Source organism: Bactrocera dorsalis, chromosome 1 (genome assembly GCF_023373825.1).
Source record: "Bactrocera dorsalis isolate Fly_Bdor chromosome 1, ASM2337382v1, whole genome shotgun sequence".
In the NCBI taxonomy this organism is placed as follows: domain Eukaryota; kingdom Metazoa; phylum Arthropoda; class Insecta; order Diptera; family Tephritidae; genus Bactrocera; species Bactrocera dorsalis.
The window spans coordinates 31,122,711-31,137,021 of NC_064303.1; the positions used below are offsets into that span (position 1 = coordinate 31,122,711).

Genomic DNA, 14,311 nt, shown 5'->3' on the forward strand with positions numbered 1-14,311 from the left:
CGATATGGTAGTGAGCACCGGAAACAAATACACCAGATCGAACTGCAAAATAGGGGTCAGAAGATGAACGAGTCATTACAAGAGTTCGCAACTGAAATAGAACGACTGGCTCATTTGGCAAATGCAGATGCACCTGTGGATTACATTGAGAGGGTGAAAATTCAAAGTTTCATAAATAGAATTCGTGATGTGGACACCAAACGCGCCACATATGCATTGCCAAAAAGAACGTTTGCTGAAACGATTTCGCACGCCCTCACACAGGAAACAGCTTCTCTACTAAGTATACCAGCACACAAAGTACAAAGAGTTGAAATGGAAGAACCGGCATTGTCAAACATCGCATAAATACCGGAGACGCTAAATCAATCCGACAAGCTCCGCGTAGGGTTCCACTAGGAAAACGTGAGGATGCTAACAAAATTATTGAAGACATGCACAAAAACGGTGTAATCGAACCTTCAATAAATCCATGGAGTTCACCTATCGTCTTAGTTAAAAAGAAAGATGGTAGCACCCGTTTCTGCGTAGATTATAGGAAGTTGAATGATGTCATAAAGAAAGATAGTTCTACCGAGAATCAACAATACTATAGATTTAGACATAGTCAGTTATGATATTTTGTGTATACAAGTATTAAATATTTGAATAAAGGAACCTTCGAGGAATCGAAGGAAAATATATTTTTAAAGAATAATTAAAGACTATTCATAATTGGCGCCCGAGCAGGGACCGGTCAATAAAAGGATTCGGTAAAAAGTCCTTCGCGACTAAGAAATAACAGTGAATTCAGAAATAAAATTCGAGTTTATTTCAAAACGGTTAACAAATTAAAAAAATAAAATAAAATGGCACAACAATATGCATATTTTCGTAAACTTGATACAAAAAGACATTTTCACGAAATATTTGAAGAAGTGTTATGCCAAGTAATTCCGAACTACCGAAGTGATGACGGACAACGAAAACATATTCATTGGTATTGTACGACATGTATGCTAAACGAACTACAAATAAAGCACACGCGTACGGCAAATAATCATTCAACGTCCAACGCGCAAGTTGAACGGTTCCACTCTACCATTCTAGAGATAGCTCACACTTCAGCTCAGGATAAAAAATCTACGACGGAAGAACAAATCTTTCCCGCCATCAAGGAATATAACCATACACTCAGTGTCACAAAGGAAGCCAAGTCGATCTTCTTTTCAGCAAGGATACTAGTGAAACAGTGAAAAATAATATTGAACAAAAACAGCAACAAATGCAAGAATACCATAACAAGAAAAGAACTCTAAAAAAATTTAAACCGGGACAAACAACCTACGAAAAAAACTAGTAGACGTGAAAAATATAATAAAAGATACATTAAACACATCGTTAAAGAAGACAGAGAAAATACAGTGTTAACTACAAAGAATAAAATAATACACAAAGACAACATTAAAAATGTATCGCATGATGTAATAATGATCCTCCTAAAGGAAGCAACAGCGCTACAAGTGACCAATGTGGAAAATAAAAAATATTTGGTAACAGAAACGTATCCCAGTTACATCTACGAAAATTCAGATTACCTATTCCACATGATTAATTTAACCAAAATCTTATCATACTACGACTTACTTTATGACTCAATACAAAGCACTGCGGGATTAGCAAAGGAAACTGCATTAACTAACAGCATTGATGTACTAAAAAACCAATTTTTAATCAGGAGAAAGCCTATCGTGTTAAATGCGCAGCAAGAAAACCTCAAACAATATCAGCGAATAATGAGCTTTCAAAATATAAAAATAAATAAAGTGTGATTTTTACTGAAAAATATTCGTACAACGGTAGCGGTTATTTGAGTTTGGATGCAACCTATAAAGCAACAGCTGCAGCAGTTACAGCAATTACAACAAAAGCAACAGCAGAACAAATAAGAGTAAGAAAAATACATATACAGTACTTTTCGGATATAAGCCTCCCGGTTAAAAGATTTCCCCGCTTATAAGGAAATAAAAGCAGGTCACAAAAAATTGCACATAAGCAATATACAGAAAAATCCCCGGTTAATGTGTTCCCCGTTTAAAAGGTTTACCCGCTTATAACATTGAAAATGTGCGAGCCCTTTAAAGAAATACGTACAAAAATCCCCGGATATAAAAAAGAAAAATCTGGCTACACTTATTTGATTTTTTTCTTTTTTTGCGGTATGGCAATCTGTAAAAACATATGTTTGTTGATTAATGGCGGCAAATGTAAAATTTTTGGCAAAAGTGTAAGTGAAATAATTTTTAAGTTTGCAAAATTTAGTAGCGTTTATTTTTTTACAGGATGGCTGGTAACAAAAGAAAGACGCTTTCCATAAAGGAGAAACTTAAAGTTATCGCTGAAAGTAAAACCATATCAAAACCTGAACTGTGTTCCAAATATGGGTGCTCTTCAAGTACACTAAATAAAATTTTAAGAAACGCAGGCGAAATTGCTAACAAATCGTCCACGCGCAAATTGTCTGCAAAAAGAATGAAGCAAGGTAAAGAAGCCCAGGTGGAGCAGGCGTTAATGATATGGTTTAATCAACTGAGATCCTCTGGAGCAGTAATCTCTTCAAACTTAATGCTGGAAAAAGCCAAGCAGCTTGCAGTGAAGCTAAAAAAAGATTTTACGCCAACGCAAGGATGGCTCTGGCGATTACAGAAGCGCAATGGCATTCAGTTAAGAAATATTCACGGCGAAGAACGCTCCACTGATAAGGAAAATGCAGAAATATTTCTGAGCACAACTCTTCCACATATTATAGCGAACTATGATCAGGTGAATATTTTCAATGCAGACGAAAGTGCCTTGTTCTTTAAAGCATTGCCGCAAAAAACGCTTACACATAAGGGACAAACAGTGAAAGGGTTCAAGACCTCTAAGGACCGGCTAACGCTTTCTTTTTATTTGCAATGCCACGGGAGAATTTAAGGAAGTCATTGTCATTGGAAAGTCAAAGAGTCCGCGATGCTTTAAAAATAAAGTTTTGCCATTAAAGTATTACTCTAACAAGAAAGCGTGGATGACGCAGGAGATTTGGGGTAAAGTTTTAAATAAGTTGGATACACAAATGAGAGAACAGAATCGAAAAATTGTTCTGCTGGTTGACAATGCGGCTTGTCATAAGATTTCTGACACTTTGACAAACATTAACCTTCAGTTTTTGCCACCAAATACAACTGCAATAACTCAGCCTCTGGATCAAGGAATATCCACTGTTTTAAGGCGTACTATAGGCAAAGTATTATTCGGAAACAGGTTGCTGCAATTGAACGCGGACAAACAGTGGCTGAATTTGAAAAATCACTCAATATATTTCAAGTTATTCATATGATTAAACATAGCTTTTGGATGGTGAAACCTGAATCAATTCAAACTGTTTCAAAAAGGTACGTTCGTTAAAATTTCACAATTTTTGCTTATTATATTCATTAATTTTTTTTTATTATTTTTTTGATAGGCAAAATTTATAACTACACCCACTGATCAGCAATTTGAAGATACAAGTGCTGAAGTAGAAAAAATCGTTAAGAGCCTGGCAGGTGCAAATACACAAAGCTCATTTGAAACATATATTGTATGTGATGACGACATTGTGTGCTATGGCAATTGGACTGATGAGGAAATTGTCAGTTCCATTGTTGATACAGAAGCAGATCCACTGCAAATTGATAACGACGGGTCTGAAGATGAAGAGGAGACTGAGGAAGTGTTAAAAACAGCGTCACTTGCAGAAGTTCTGCATTGTATTCACAGCCTCAGAGCCCACTTCCTGCCAAAAAATAAATACATTGCTGAATTAGAAAGCATGGAAGGAGGACATTCTCCATAATGAGATGTCTTTCCAAACTAAAATAACAAATTGGTTTTTTAAACGTAATTTTTTAAGACTTCTTTTTTCAAAATAATGTAATTTTTTAAGACTTCGTTCTGTGCAAAATTTTTTCAAGCATGGTCGACAAAGATCTCATTTGCTCCTTACATTTTTATGTTTTGTTTTTTACATGAATATTACTTTTGTTTTTTTCTTTTCACTATGTAGTGATGAATACATACACATGTATGTATACTAAAGTACTTTTAAAAAGTATCTAATAAATATTTACATATTCGTAGCTTAAAAAAGTAGTTGTTTCATATGTGCATTTTTATATAAGCTTCAAAAGGTACATAAAGCGGGACTTTCATATAAGCCCCAAAAGTGCTTTTAACCGGGGTTTTCATATAAGACTTCCCCGGATAAAGTGTTCCAATTTTGAGCATTTCGCTCGGCTCTTATATCCGAAAAATACTGTATATGTAGGATGAGAAATAAGGGCAGTATGGCAACCACTGATCCAAATGTCAAAGAGTGGATGACATCTGTGGATTAGGTGGAAGATGTGGGCGGTAAGGCTAGCGTTCATCATAGCGTAAGATATATAATGCATTCCTGATTGTAACGGCGAGCGCGTTCGGCCCGCGAATATACATAAGTAACTCGTTTTTAATAAAGGAAGCGCCGCATGTTATCCGGCCCTCGTTGCCATTGCGAGCAAATCATTCAAACCATTGTGAACGTGAAATTGTACAAACATTAAAAGTGTATTTATTAAATAAAAGTGAACTCTACATTTGTTAAATAAAGTGAACTCTACATTTATTAAAGTTTAATTCTACATATATAAAAACATATTAAAATTTTTTATGGTAAGTAAGAAAATACAAAACAATGTGTAAAAATTATCGCACAATAGTGTAAAATAAAAATTCAATCGCTCGTATACAGAGTGTTGCAAAATCGAAGTCAAATAATAATGTTTCACTAAAACAGTGACTCCAAAAATGATAAAATTGTTAATGTGTCTCGACCAGATTTCTTTGAAACTGTTAGATAGACATCTTCACTACGAGAGTAGACAGTACCTCTCAAACTGTACAAAAGCAATTAATATACCCAGTAGGAACTTATTACATAAAACTAAGTTCAATCAAAATAAATACGAACATTTTTTTTTTTCATATAATTTTCACTCGAAATAAAATTTTCTCAAAATGGAAGCATCCACCATACCATTTTTCAACTCACTTTGAACTGTATTAACGGAATTGCAGACTTTGATGGACGAGATCCAAACCAACAAACAGACTTCATTAAGCAAATTGAAGACATATTACCCACAATACTAACTTTTTATGTAGGTAATCAAAAAATTTTATTCAATATTCTGAAAGGAAGATGCGTAGAAAAACTAGGGAAATAATTCACAGATATGGACAAGTTAGTGAGTGGGAAACATTGAAACAAATACTTCTGAGCAATTTCGGGGAAAAGAGAAGTTCAGCGGAATTTTTGGATGAGTTGAAAACAAAATAATATTAGAAGCTAGACATCAAGGCTTCACAGCGCTATGGCAACAAAGGGAGGATCCTAACCCTAATAGCTATCGTAACAAATTGAAAGAATTAAAAATACACAAAAATGTAAACTATGGCATAAGCATACTAATAACATTATTAATAGCAATAGGGATATTGGTAAAATGTATAATATATAAGAGAAATAAAAATATGAATTTAAATGTAGAGCTACAAAAGTAATAATAAGAAAACTTGACAGCATTCAATATTAGATATTCAATGGAGACCATTGAATCTAGGAGTGGAGGAGTCACATATTGACATACATGTAGGACTAAGAAATGCGACCGTGCGAACTGAACGTTTTTGACACACGACAACACTGACTGAACGAAAAAGGGACTAGAACGGAATAAAACCAATAACGGACTTCACTTGAATAGCGGACGGCGACCAGTAAAGTGTATTAAGCATCTAGTTGAATATATTGTAAAGCACCAGTTATTTAATAAAAGCATTGATCGTTTGTAAAGTTGGATAAAGTGAAATAAAATAAAGTGAATGGAATAAAGTGAAATCTATTTTGAAGCGAAGTTGGTCCAGTTTTATTCCTGCGCATCAGCCATTGGTTTCAGCAAACCGGACTTACCGAGTCCGCTACGTTTTCTACAGTTGGTCGGTTGGTCGTACGCTATATCTTGATATAAATTGATTCAACTCGGCTCAACTCAACTTTATTGGCCATATTGTGCACTGCAAAAACAAACTCGAAACAGCAGCATTTGGCACCAGATCGAGACTCGGTAGACTGTACAGTGGAGCAGCGAGACAAACCTAAGCGTTGGAAGCGGTTTTTGGAGGTGCACAAAATACAGGTGAAGTACAGTTTTAGTACACTTGAGTCTTCTAGAAGCATAGCAAGCAGCGACGTTATGGTACGTGTACAACAATCAAGTTGGAGTTGGTTTGCATCGGCAAACAAGCATACAGCGAAACGGTTGCGCCGCAATAGCGCATCAGAAACAGCGAAGAGTGCAAGATCGACGGCAACACACGTACACAAGTGTAACAAAAAGCGAGGTTGAGAGTCAGCAACAAGTCGGCAGCAAATAGGTTGCAATTGGCTCGTGTTTTCGAACGAGCAGTGTGTGGAAACGGTTCCGCCGCAACAGCGCAGCAGAAGCAGTGGATACGGCAACACAGGTGCATAAGCGTAACAGACAGCGAGCGTTACGCGTTACGATCAAGTTGGCAACGAACGGGTTGCAGCAGCAGAGTCGGCGTGAAGCGGTAAAAAAAATATATATATATATATACATATATATAAATATGTATAAATAATAATTTACAAACTTACACATAATTACTTAAATATAAACATACATATATGTACATGCACCGCTAGACGAAAACCAATAACAAGTAATACAAAATAATGCAACAACAAATAATGAAGATACTTGTTTGACAACAACATGTGCAGCAACATTGCTGTGATAAAATAACATTCATCGGCGATCAGGACAACCGCCAAATCACCTGACAAATGTCAGTAGCTAATGTTGTTGTTGTCATAGCAGTAATGATCAAACTAAAGATCGACTGTTAAATGGTCCGATTAAGCAAACAACAAATTGTAAGGATAGCGGATATAAAATATTTGCTTACTCACTACTATAAATAGGCTAAGCAGTTAGAAATAATTTGGAATTGTAGTTTCGGATGTTAACGAATAAAGACATATTATTCTTACTCGCAGTTCGTGGACTTTTATTTTTCTTTAACTCGCGCACTGTGTGTTCTTCAATTCAGTTTAATATAAACCTTAGATATAATCAGATGTATTGTATAATAATTTTATATTAAATAAAGAGAAACCCAGGAGTAATATCCTGGTAAAATATATATTTTTTAGAATTGCCTAAATAGCATTCTTAATTGGCGCCCGAGCAGGGACCCACTGTTAAAAGGAATCAAAATAAATTCGTTCAAAGTGAGAATACGAGTAGAAAACAACAAATTTTTCAAAAGGTATTCAAAGGTGTCTCAAATTAAAAACAAAGATGGCTCAATCACCAGAATTCTCAGCTCTCCAAGCTATCGTGGTAGATTTACAACGCAAAAGCTCACCTAGGACCAGTTCCCATAGAGGAAGCCAAGGACGAAGTTTGTATCTACAATGATCCAAAGGAGGTAGACTTAAACCTCTTCGATTAACTTCGCAAAAAACAAAAATTTCTATTCAGCATCACTGAATATGAAAGACATAGAACAAGTTATGAAATTGGAAAACAACGAAGTTCCGGTAATAAATATAATGGAATACCCAGATATTCATATTTGTAGAATAGGGGATACATTTATAATAGTATACAAATATCCTGTAATCAATAAAAAATGTGAAACATATGACATAACACCAATTTCATACAGACATGGAAAAATTCAATATAAGACTTACTTGTGTTTATCGCTTACTTGTGCATTTTGCCATTATACCAGAATTATCAGTTTTACTTGTGTTTTTAAAATATCATATTCACTTTTTACATCAAACGTACTTGTGCATTTTGCCATTATTCATATTTACTTTTTACATCAAACGCTCACATACTTGTGTCTGTAAATTAACTACTGCTTCAAGAAAGCTGCTATTGTAATGCAAATTAAATAAACAAATAAAGTGAAATAAACATTAAAGAAAAGACAAAGTGCGTTATTATTAGGGCTGAACCCGCAAAAACCGGGTTACGACCCCACATTTGTAAAGAAACACAACTAGATATGTGCACCCTTCCAATGTTATTAAATAATAAAGCACAATGCAACACGATAGAAGAAAAGAATGAAGATATAAAAATTAAGACATAACGTTCCACAATCAAGATGAGGAGATTAAAAAATACATTTTATCTCAAGGAAATCAAAATATAGAAATTTTAGACATACTAAGTCCAGAATCAAAATATTAATTTAATAACATAGAAAAACTGCACAAATTCATTATTCCATTCGAGGAACACCCGATAAGGAATACTTGCATAGCCATATTTACTCTCTGCATAATCATTGTACTGACATACTACTTAGGATTTAAGTTAACCTATGCCATATTAAAATGTAAATCACTTAAGTTAAAGGAAGAACAGCAGAAGAAATATGAACAAATCCTGGAATCACAAGGAATGGAACATCTAATAAAGAAAGATGCCATCACCGCAGTATGAAGGAAAAGATCAAGAGATCTTTTTATTAAAGGAGGGGGGAGTTAATACCTTCAACTATATATATAATATATATATGTAACAATATCACCTAGCAACAGCATATCACGCACATACAACGTGAACAATCAAACAAAGGGAGATAACATCATGCCACAAGAATCTACAGCAAATATCACGCCACCTAAAACAACCAATCACAGCACGCCACGCTACATCAGTATAAAGCTAAAAATACAGTGTATCGCGCGCACTGTGTATTCTTCAATTCAATTTAATATAAACCTTAGATATTGTCAGATGTATTGTATAATACTTTTATATTAAATAAAGAGAAACCCAGGAGTAATATCCTGGTAAAATATATATTTTTTAGAATTGCCTAAATAGCATTCTTAATTCACGTGTAATACATTGATAAGTGATAAAATCATGATTTGAATTTCTGAATGCGCACATGCGTATACTATACATACATTTATATGAGCAGATAATAAGGTTATGATATGAGCATGTGCAAAGACATAAGATTAATATGATAGAAGATGTATGAATAAGTTAACACACATAGCCAAACCACCATCTGCTTATTCATTTCACCTGTAGTGCATCGAAGTGCTTACGATGCAACTTACCTTCCGCGCATGACAACAACAGCAATAACATCAGTATGCGAAATCAGCGACAATAACATTCCCATAGGTACGGAAAGTGCTGACGCTTTGTCGCAGAGTAGCGTGTTACAGCAATAACGACAACAACGGCGAACCGCAGTGGCAGCGCCAGCGACGCTTAAGGTAGCGTTAAGTTAGGAATTGGCTTTTGTTTAGGGAAATAGTTAGTCTAAGACCGACTCTGTAATCGAAAAGATTTGGCTGCTCCTGCATAGCAGGAGAAATAAAAGTTTAAAAAATTATAAGTGAAGAGACTTCATTATTTACATACACCCATATGTATATATTCTTGCGATAAATTTAATTTCTATTAGTAAGAAATATAATACAAAAATATTTATAGTATAGTATATTATGTAAAAATCAAATAAAATTATTAAATAAGCAAGTCCAAATTGACTATAAATATTACTATGCATGCATTCATACAAAATTAAACTCATATCATAATTATTTTTACATGTCAATATGGAATTGCTGAGGACAAAACACAAGAGGATACATGTGAGATTAGAATTGAGGTCCGTATTCCATAGTTCATTAAAATTAACAGATAAGTGGGAACCACTTATCCGAATGTCAAATAGTGGATGTCAATTGTGCATTACGTAGTAGAAGCCTTACCGCCCGGCTCAGCGTCCATCATAGCGAACATTACTAATGTTACATTAGTATTCATTCTGGATTGTAACGCCGAGCGCGGCGGAACACACTCGTGTCATTGTGAAGTTTGAGTGACATTTTCCAAGTTTTAAAATAATCTGGCTAAATGAGTTAGCTTTTCGCCCTCATACACCCCTACACCACACAACACACCACTCATAAAGCAACTCTGTCACACGCAAAAAGCAACACTGGCACACTCTCTACACTTGGAGACCACACTCATCGTCAACATCGTTGGAAGCAGCAGTCTACACCCACACACACACACCAATACACGCCGTACATCAACCCACCATAACTCTCCACAGCCCAACGAGCAAAAAAGGGCTCGTCCTGAAAGCAGCGTGGCTTTTTTCGATCACTTGTTTCGAGACGTACACATCGGCGGACGTTATACTAGTTGCATATTCGGCACGCGGTTAAAAACACTTTTTTACATCAGTTTCTATTCATCCGGCGTTATTCGACGCATCTAAAACATCAGTTTCTATTCATCCGGCGTTATTCGACGCATCTAAAACATCATTTTCTATTCATCCGGCGTTATTCGACGCATCTAAAACATCAGTTTCTATTCATCCGGCGTTATTCGACGCATCTAAAACATCATTTGTTATTCATCTGGAGATCCTCTACGCGCAGCAGCTGAACCAACACATCATCACCATATCGTTTTATAAAAACATATACACCTCCACTGGTACCCGACCAGGGAGTCCACTAATTCAATACATCTATCATACATAATCCATTTTTCTATATACATTGTCACCTTCACTGGTATCCGACCAGGAGACTTTTATTATAACCTTTCTGTTTCTTTAATAAAATTGTTAACGTGAAGTGAACAACCACATACTTATATATATATTGCGTCCCAAAAGCAGTGGGTATTAAAACCAAGTGGTAAGTTTTATATATAATCAATTAAATAAACTGTTAATTAGAAAGGAGAAATTCTACAAATTTAAAAATGTACTTTAATTTAAAAATCCTACAAATGGGGGCTCGTCCGGGATGTCCAAGTGCAATTACCCCGGGAAAAGTGAACGGATTTTAAAACTAAAAGACTATGAGGCATACTTGCGATATGGCCTCGAAGTAAGATTTTCGGGAAAAGGTTAAAAGTGATTTATAATAGAAATAAAAGTGAACCTTTTGCCAAAAATAAATGACATACTAGCGAGTAAAGTGGCGAAACTTTGATGATAGTGTGCGTTCGTGAATCAGTGAAGACATTTTTTTGAAAAGTAATAAGCGGTACGTAAGGACCACGAAGGTACTGTACCTACAGTCCAAGGATCGTTAGGCGATGGTGGTACGTAAAGACCACGAAGGTACTGTACCGACAGTCCAAGGAGCGTCAGGCGATTCCATTAGAACGCCAATGATTAACGGCAAAAATAACGGCTTGGTAATAGAAATAGCAGTGCCAATGAGTTGGTGAAACATTTGCAAAAATAAGAAGGCGGCATCGGCAACAGTGTGAAATCGAAACACATGAAGAAAGCGGTAGCAACAGAGGAGGCGTAGCTGAACAGCGGTAACATATATAAGTATATACAGCGGAGCATATGTATATGAATTCCTTACTACTATTTTAACAAATGTTCGCTGTCCTGATGAACCTGCACCTCCTCTATGTTTTAAGTTCTCTGGATAAGTTGAGTTTTCTTTAAATTGTGCATTGGGAACAGTGTGATTATATCAGTTGCTGGTGATTCATCGCTAGTTTGTGCTAGACAATATAACCGTATGTATTAACAAAAATATATCAAGTTGCATATTACTCGATTTCTTAAATTGCCTATAGAAGTTGTCCTTTGTTAAAACGATGACGTGCGATTTTAAATTCGCTTGAAAACAAGATTTTCTTATTTATTTTGTTCTGATCCAAAGTTAAGAAATGTACGATTCTTATATTTGCAATACGCAAAAAACTCGCACATAATATGTAAGTATGTATATAGATATTCTGTTCGTAGTTGTGGGTTTCAAAGCACATAAGTATATGTACATGTAAGTAAAAAATTGACCGATTTCATGGTGAGTTTCATCAAATCTTTTCTGTATTATTGCCCCAAATACGTACATATGTATACAAGTTAACGGCAGCAGCCACACAGAGACCTAATGATAAATGTAAATAAATTGTATCTTCTCACAGTATTACTGCTTGATCAGCAGAATACTTTAATTAATAAGAAATCAATACATCATTTGTTTTGATAAGTAAGCAAAATTCAATATTCCATTATTTGTTTTGATAATGAGAATAATTGGAAATCCAATGCTCTGGCATTTCATCACTTACTGTAATGCCAAAGCATCTTTAGTAATAAGCATAGAATTATAAGAATATAAATATAAGTGATTTTACTAATAAAGATCAGTGTATAATTGGCAAGCGTATTGAGTGATCATCTTCATGATCAAAGCGCACCACATATTATCACGCTCAAATCAACACTTGTGTTTAATTTCTACCGTGCGTAGCGGAACGGAATATATTTTTTTAATACTTCCCACACAAGGGAAGTTAATTGGCGCCCAACGTTAAGGCACGTGTTCGTCGTATAAATGGAGAGAAATGTATCCCTAGAACCATAACGGTCGCGATTAGTGAACACTAACCGGTAAACGTACATAAACCTCATACGAGAGGTAGTACATATGCGAATAACGCATTAAAAATTAAAAAGAAAAAACAAGTATCCTAAAAATAGGGAGAAAAGCCAAACCAAACTTGAAGTAAAGTGAGCAAAAACTTCATTGCTTGTTGTGTTGTGACAATCGCAGAATAAATAAGAACAAAATTTTTTTTTTAAATAAATTTTTAAAAATGAACAGTGAATAAAAAAGAAAAGAGTGACTTAAATCGCAAAATACAAATATTTAAAAAACAAAACATCATTAGGCATTGCACGTCAAGCAGCGGCGTAGCTATCGAAGGAAACCAAGGACTGAGGAAATTACAACACACCACAAAAGACGAGGAGAAGAAGGAGTAAGATTTTATTATCCATATTTATCAAATATATTAGTACATTAATATATAACACAATCAATTTTAGCAATTAAGTTTAAACTATTAAGAATCATTGAAGGCTCGACCAGCCAAGTAATAAAATATTTTGAAACCGCGATTCACCACCGCAAGGGGGACCCTCCGGTTTATAATAAAAACTCAATTCTGCGATTCTGAACTCCAGACCCTCCAGAATAAAAGTCTCCTTTCCTAGAAAGGATCAAAAAATAAAAATTAAAATCAAAATTAGAAAATAAAAAACAAAATGACGGATGCTCTACCAACTGACTTGGACTATAACGAAATAGACAGAATAGTTAGAAATCTTGAAGGATTTGTATTAGTCGATAGCATTAACAAAAAAGAAAGGGATGTAAATAAAGATAAACTTAAAATTAAATGTATGGAGAAAGTTTTTAAATATATAGGAAAAGATAAGAAGGTCACACTTGAGGATTATTATAATCAAGAGACAGTTATGTCTGAGACTATAGAGATGATAGAAGTATCAAAAAAGGAATATTTGTTTTAAATGGGGAGTAATACAAATGCTCCAAAATACGAAAGGTTGCATTATTGCGATTATTGTAAAAGCAACCATAAAATTGAAAATTGCCTATATTTAAAGAAAAGGAAAATTAATAAATAAAAATGGCTTTAACTAGCGAAAATGAGACCTTAGTCGCAAGACTAATTGCCGCAACGAATGCATCACTTAGATTAGAAATATCTGAAATGCGCAGACAAATAGAAGACTTAACGAAGTCTACAACAATAACAGATTACAAACCTGAAGTAATAAATTCAGAGATTCGCTGTGACGAATCCCTAGAAGTAGTAAAGTCTTTACCAGAATTTGGGGGAAAACAGAATAAATATGTATGTTAGCTGGAGGGAATCGGCTAACAATGCAATGAGTTTATACGTAAGAAGCAGCCGTAGGTATTTTGCTGCATCGACTATATTAAGAAATAAAATTACTCACGATGCTAATGACATTTTGTCCAACCACGGAACAGTTTTAAATTTTGATGCTATTTTAGCACGATTAGATTTCGCTTACGCCGATAAGTGACCAGCTCACATAATTGAGCAAGAAATTAGTATTCTGCGTCAAGGAAATTATTCCATAATTGAATATTATAAAAAGGTTAATGAGAAATTAACCTTGCTAATAAACAAAACAATAATGATTTACGGATCAGATAGTGGCGTAACTAAAGAGTTTAATACCAAAAATAGGCGGGATGCCTTGCGCACATTCATAACGGGGCTAAATGGAAACTAAGCAAAGATACCATTTTCACTATCGCCAAGCGATTTACCAAATGCTTTGACAAAAGCACAAGAATTAG

At 34.8% G+C, this 14,311-nt stretch overlaps 2 protein-coding genes across 2 annotated transcripts in view; one reads left to right on the forward strand and one right to left on the reverse strand.

The window, feature by feature from the left end:
- The first annotated feature begins 1,968 nt into the window (after positions 1 to 1,968).
- On the forward strand, positions 1,969 to 2,955 carry LOC125779361 (jerky protein homolog-like). Its single transcript, XM_049460708.1, has 2 exons — positions 1,969 to 2,266; positions 2,322 to 2,955. Exons 1-2 carry the CDS (start codon positions 2,235 to 2,237, stop codon positions 2,953 to 2,955), a joined length of 666 nt encoding a protein of 221 aa, XP_049316665.1. The 5' UTR covers positions 1,969 to 2,234.
- Positions 2,956 to 11,246: 8,291 nt separating this feature from the next.
- The window catches only part of LOC105223375 (uncharacterized), a 178,979-nt gene continuing 175,914 nt past the window's right edge, over positions 11,247 to 14,311 (reverse strand). Inside the window, exon 11 of the mRNA XM_049458302.1 lies at positions 11,247 to 13,166. The gene's annotated coding sequence lies outside the window, so the exon portion shown is untranslated. The remainder of the gene's footprint in view (positions 13,167 to 14,311) is intronic.

Bases quoted from the DNA above. Each gene is read 5' to 3' on its own strand.
- LOC125779361 (XM_049460708.1), top strand. From the start codon at position 2,235: ATGGCGGCAAATGTAAAATTTTTGGCAAAAGT. The intron at 2,267-2,321 runs GTAAGTGAAATA...ATTTTTTTACAG, and splicing joins GTAAAATTTTTGGCAAAAGT to GATGGCTGGTAACAAAAGAA.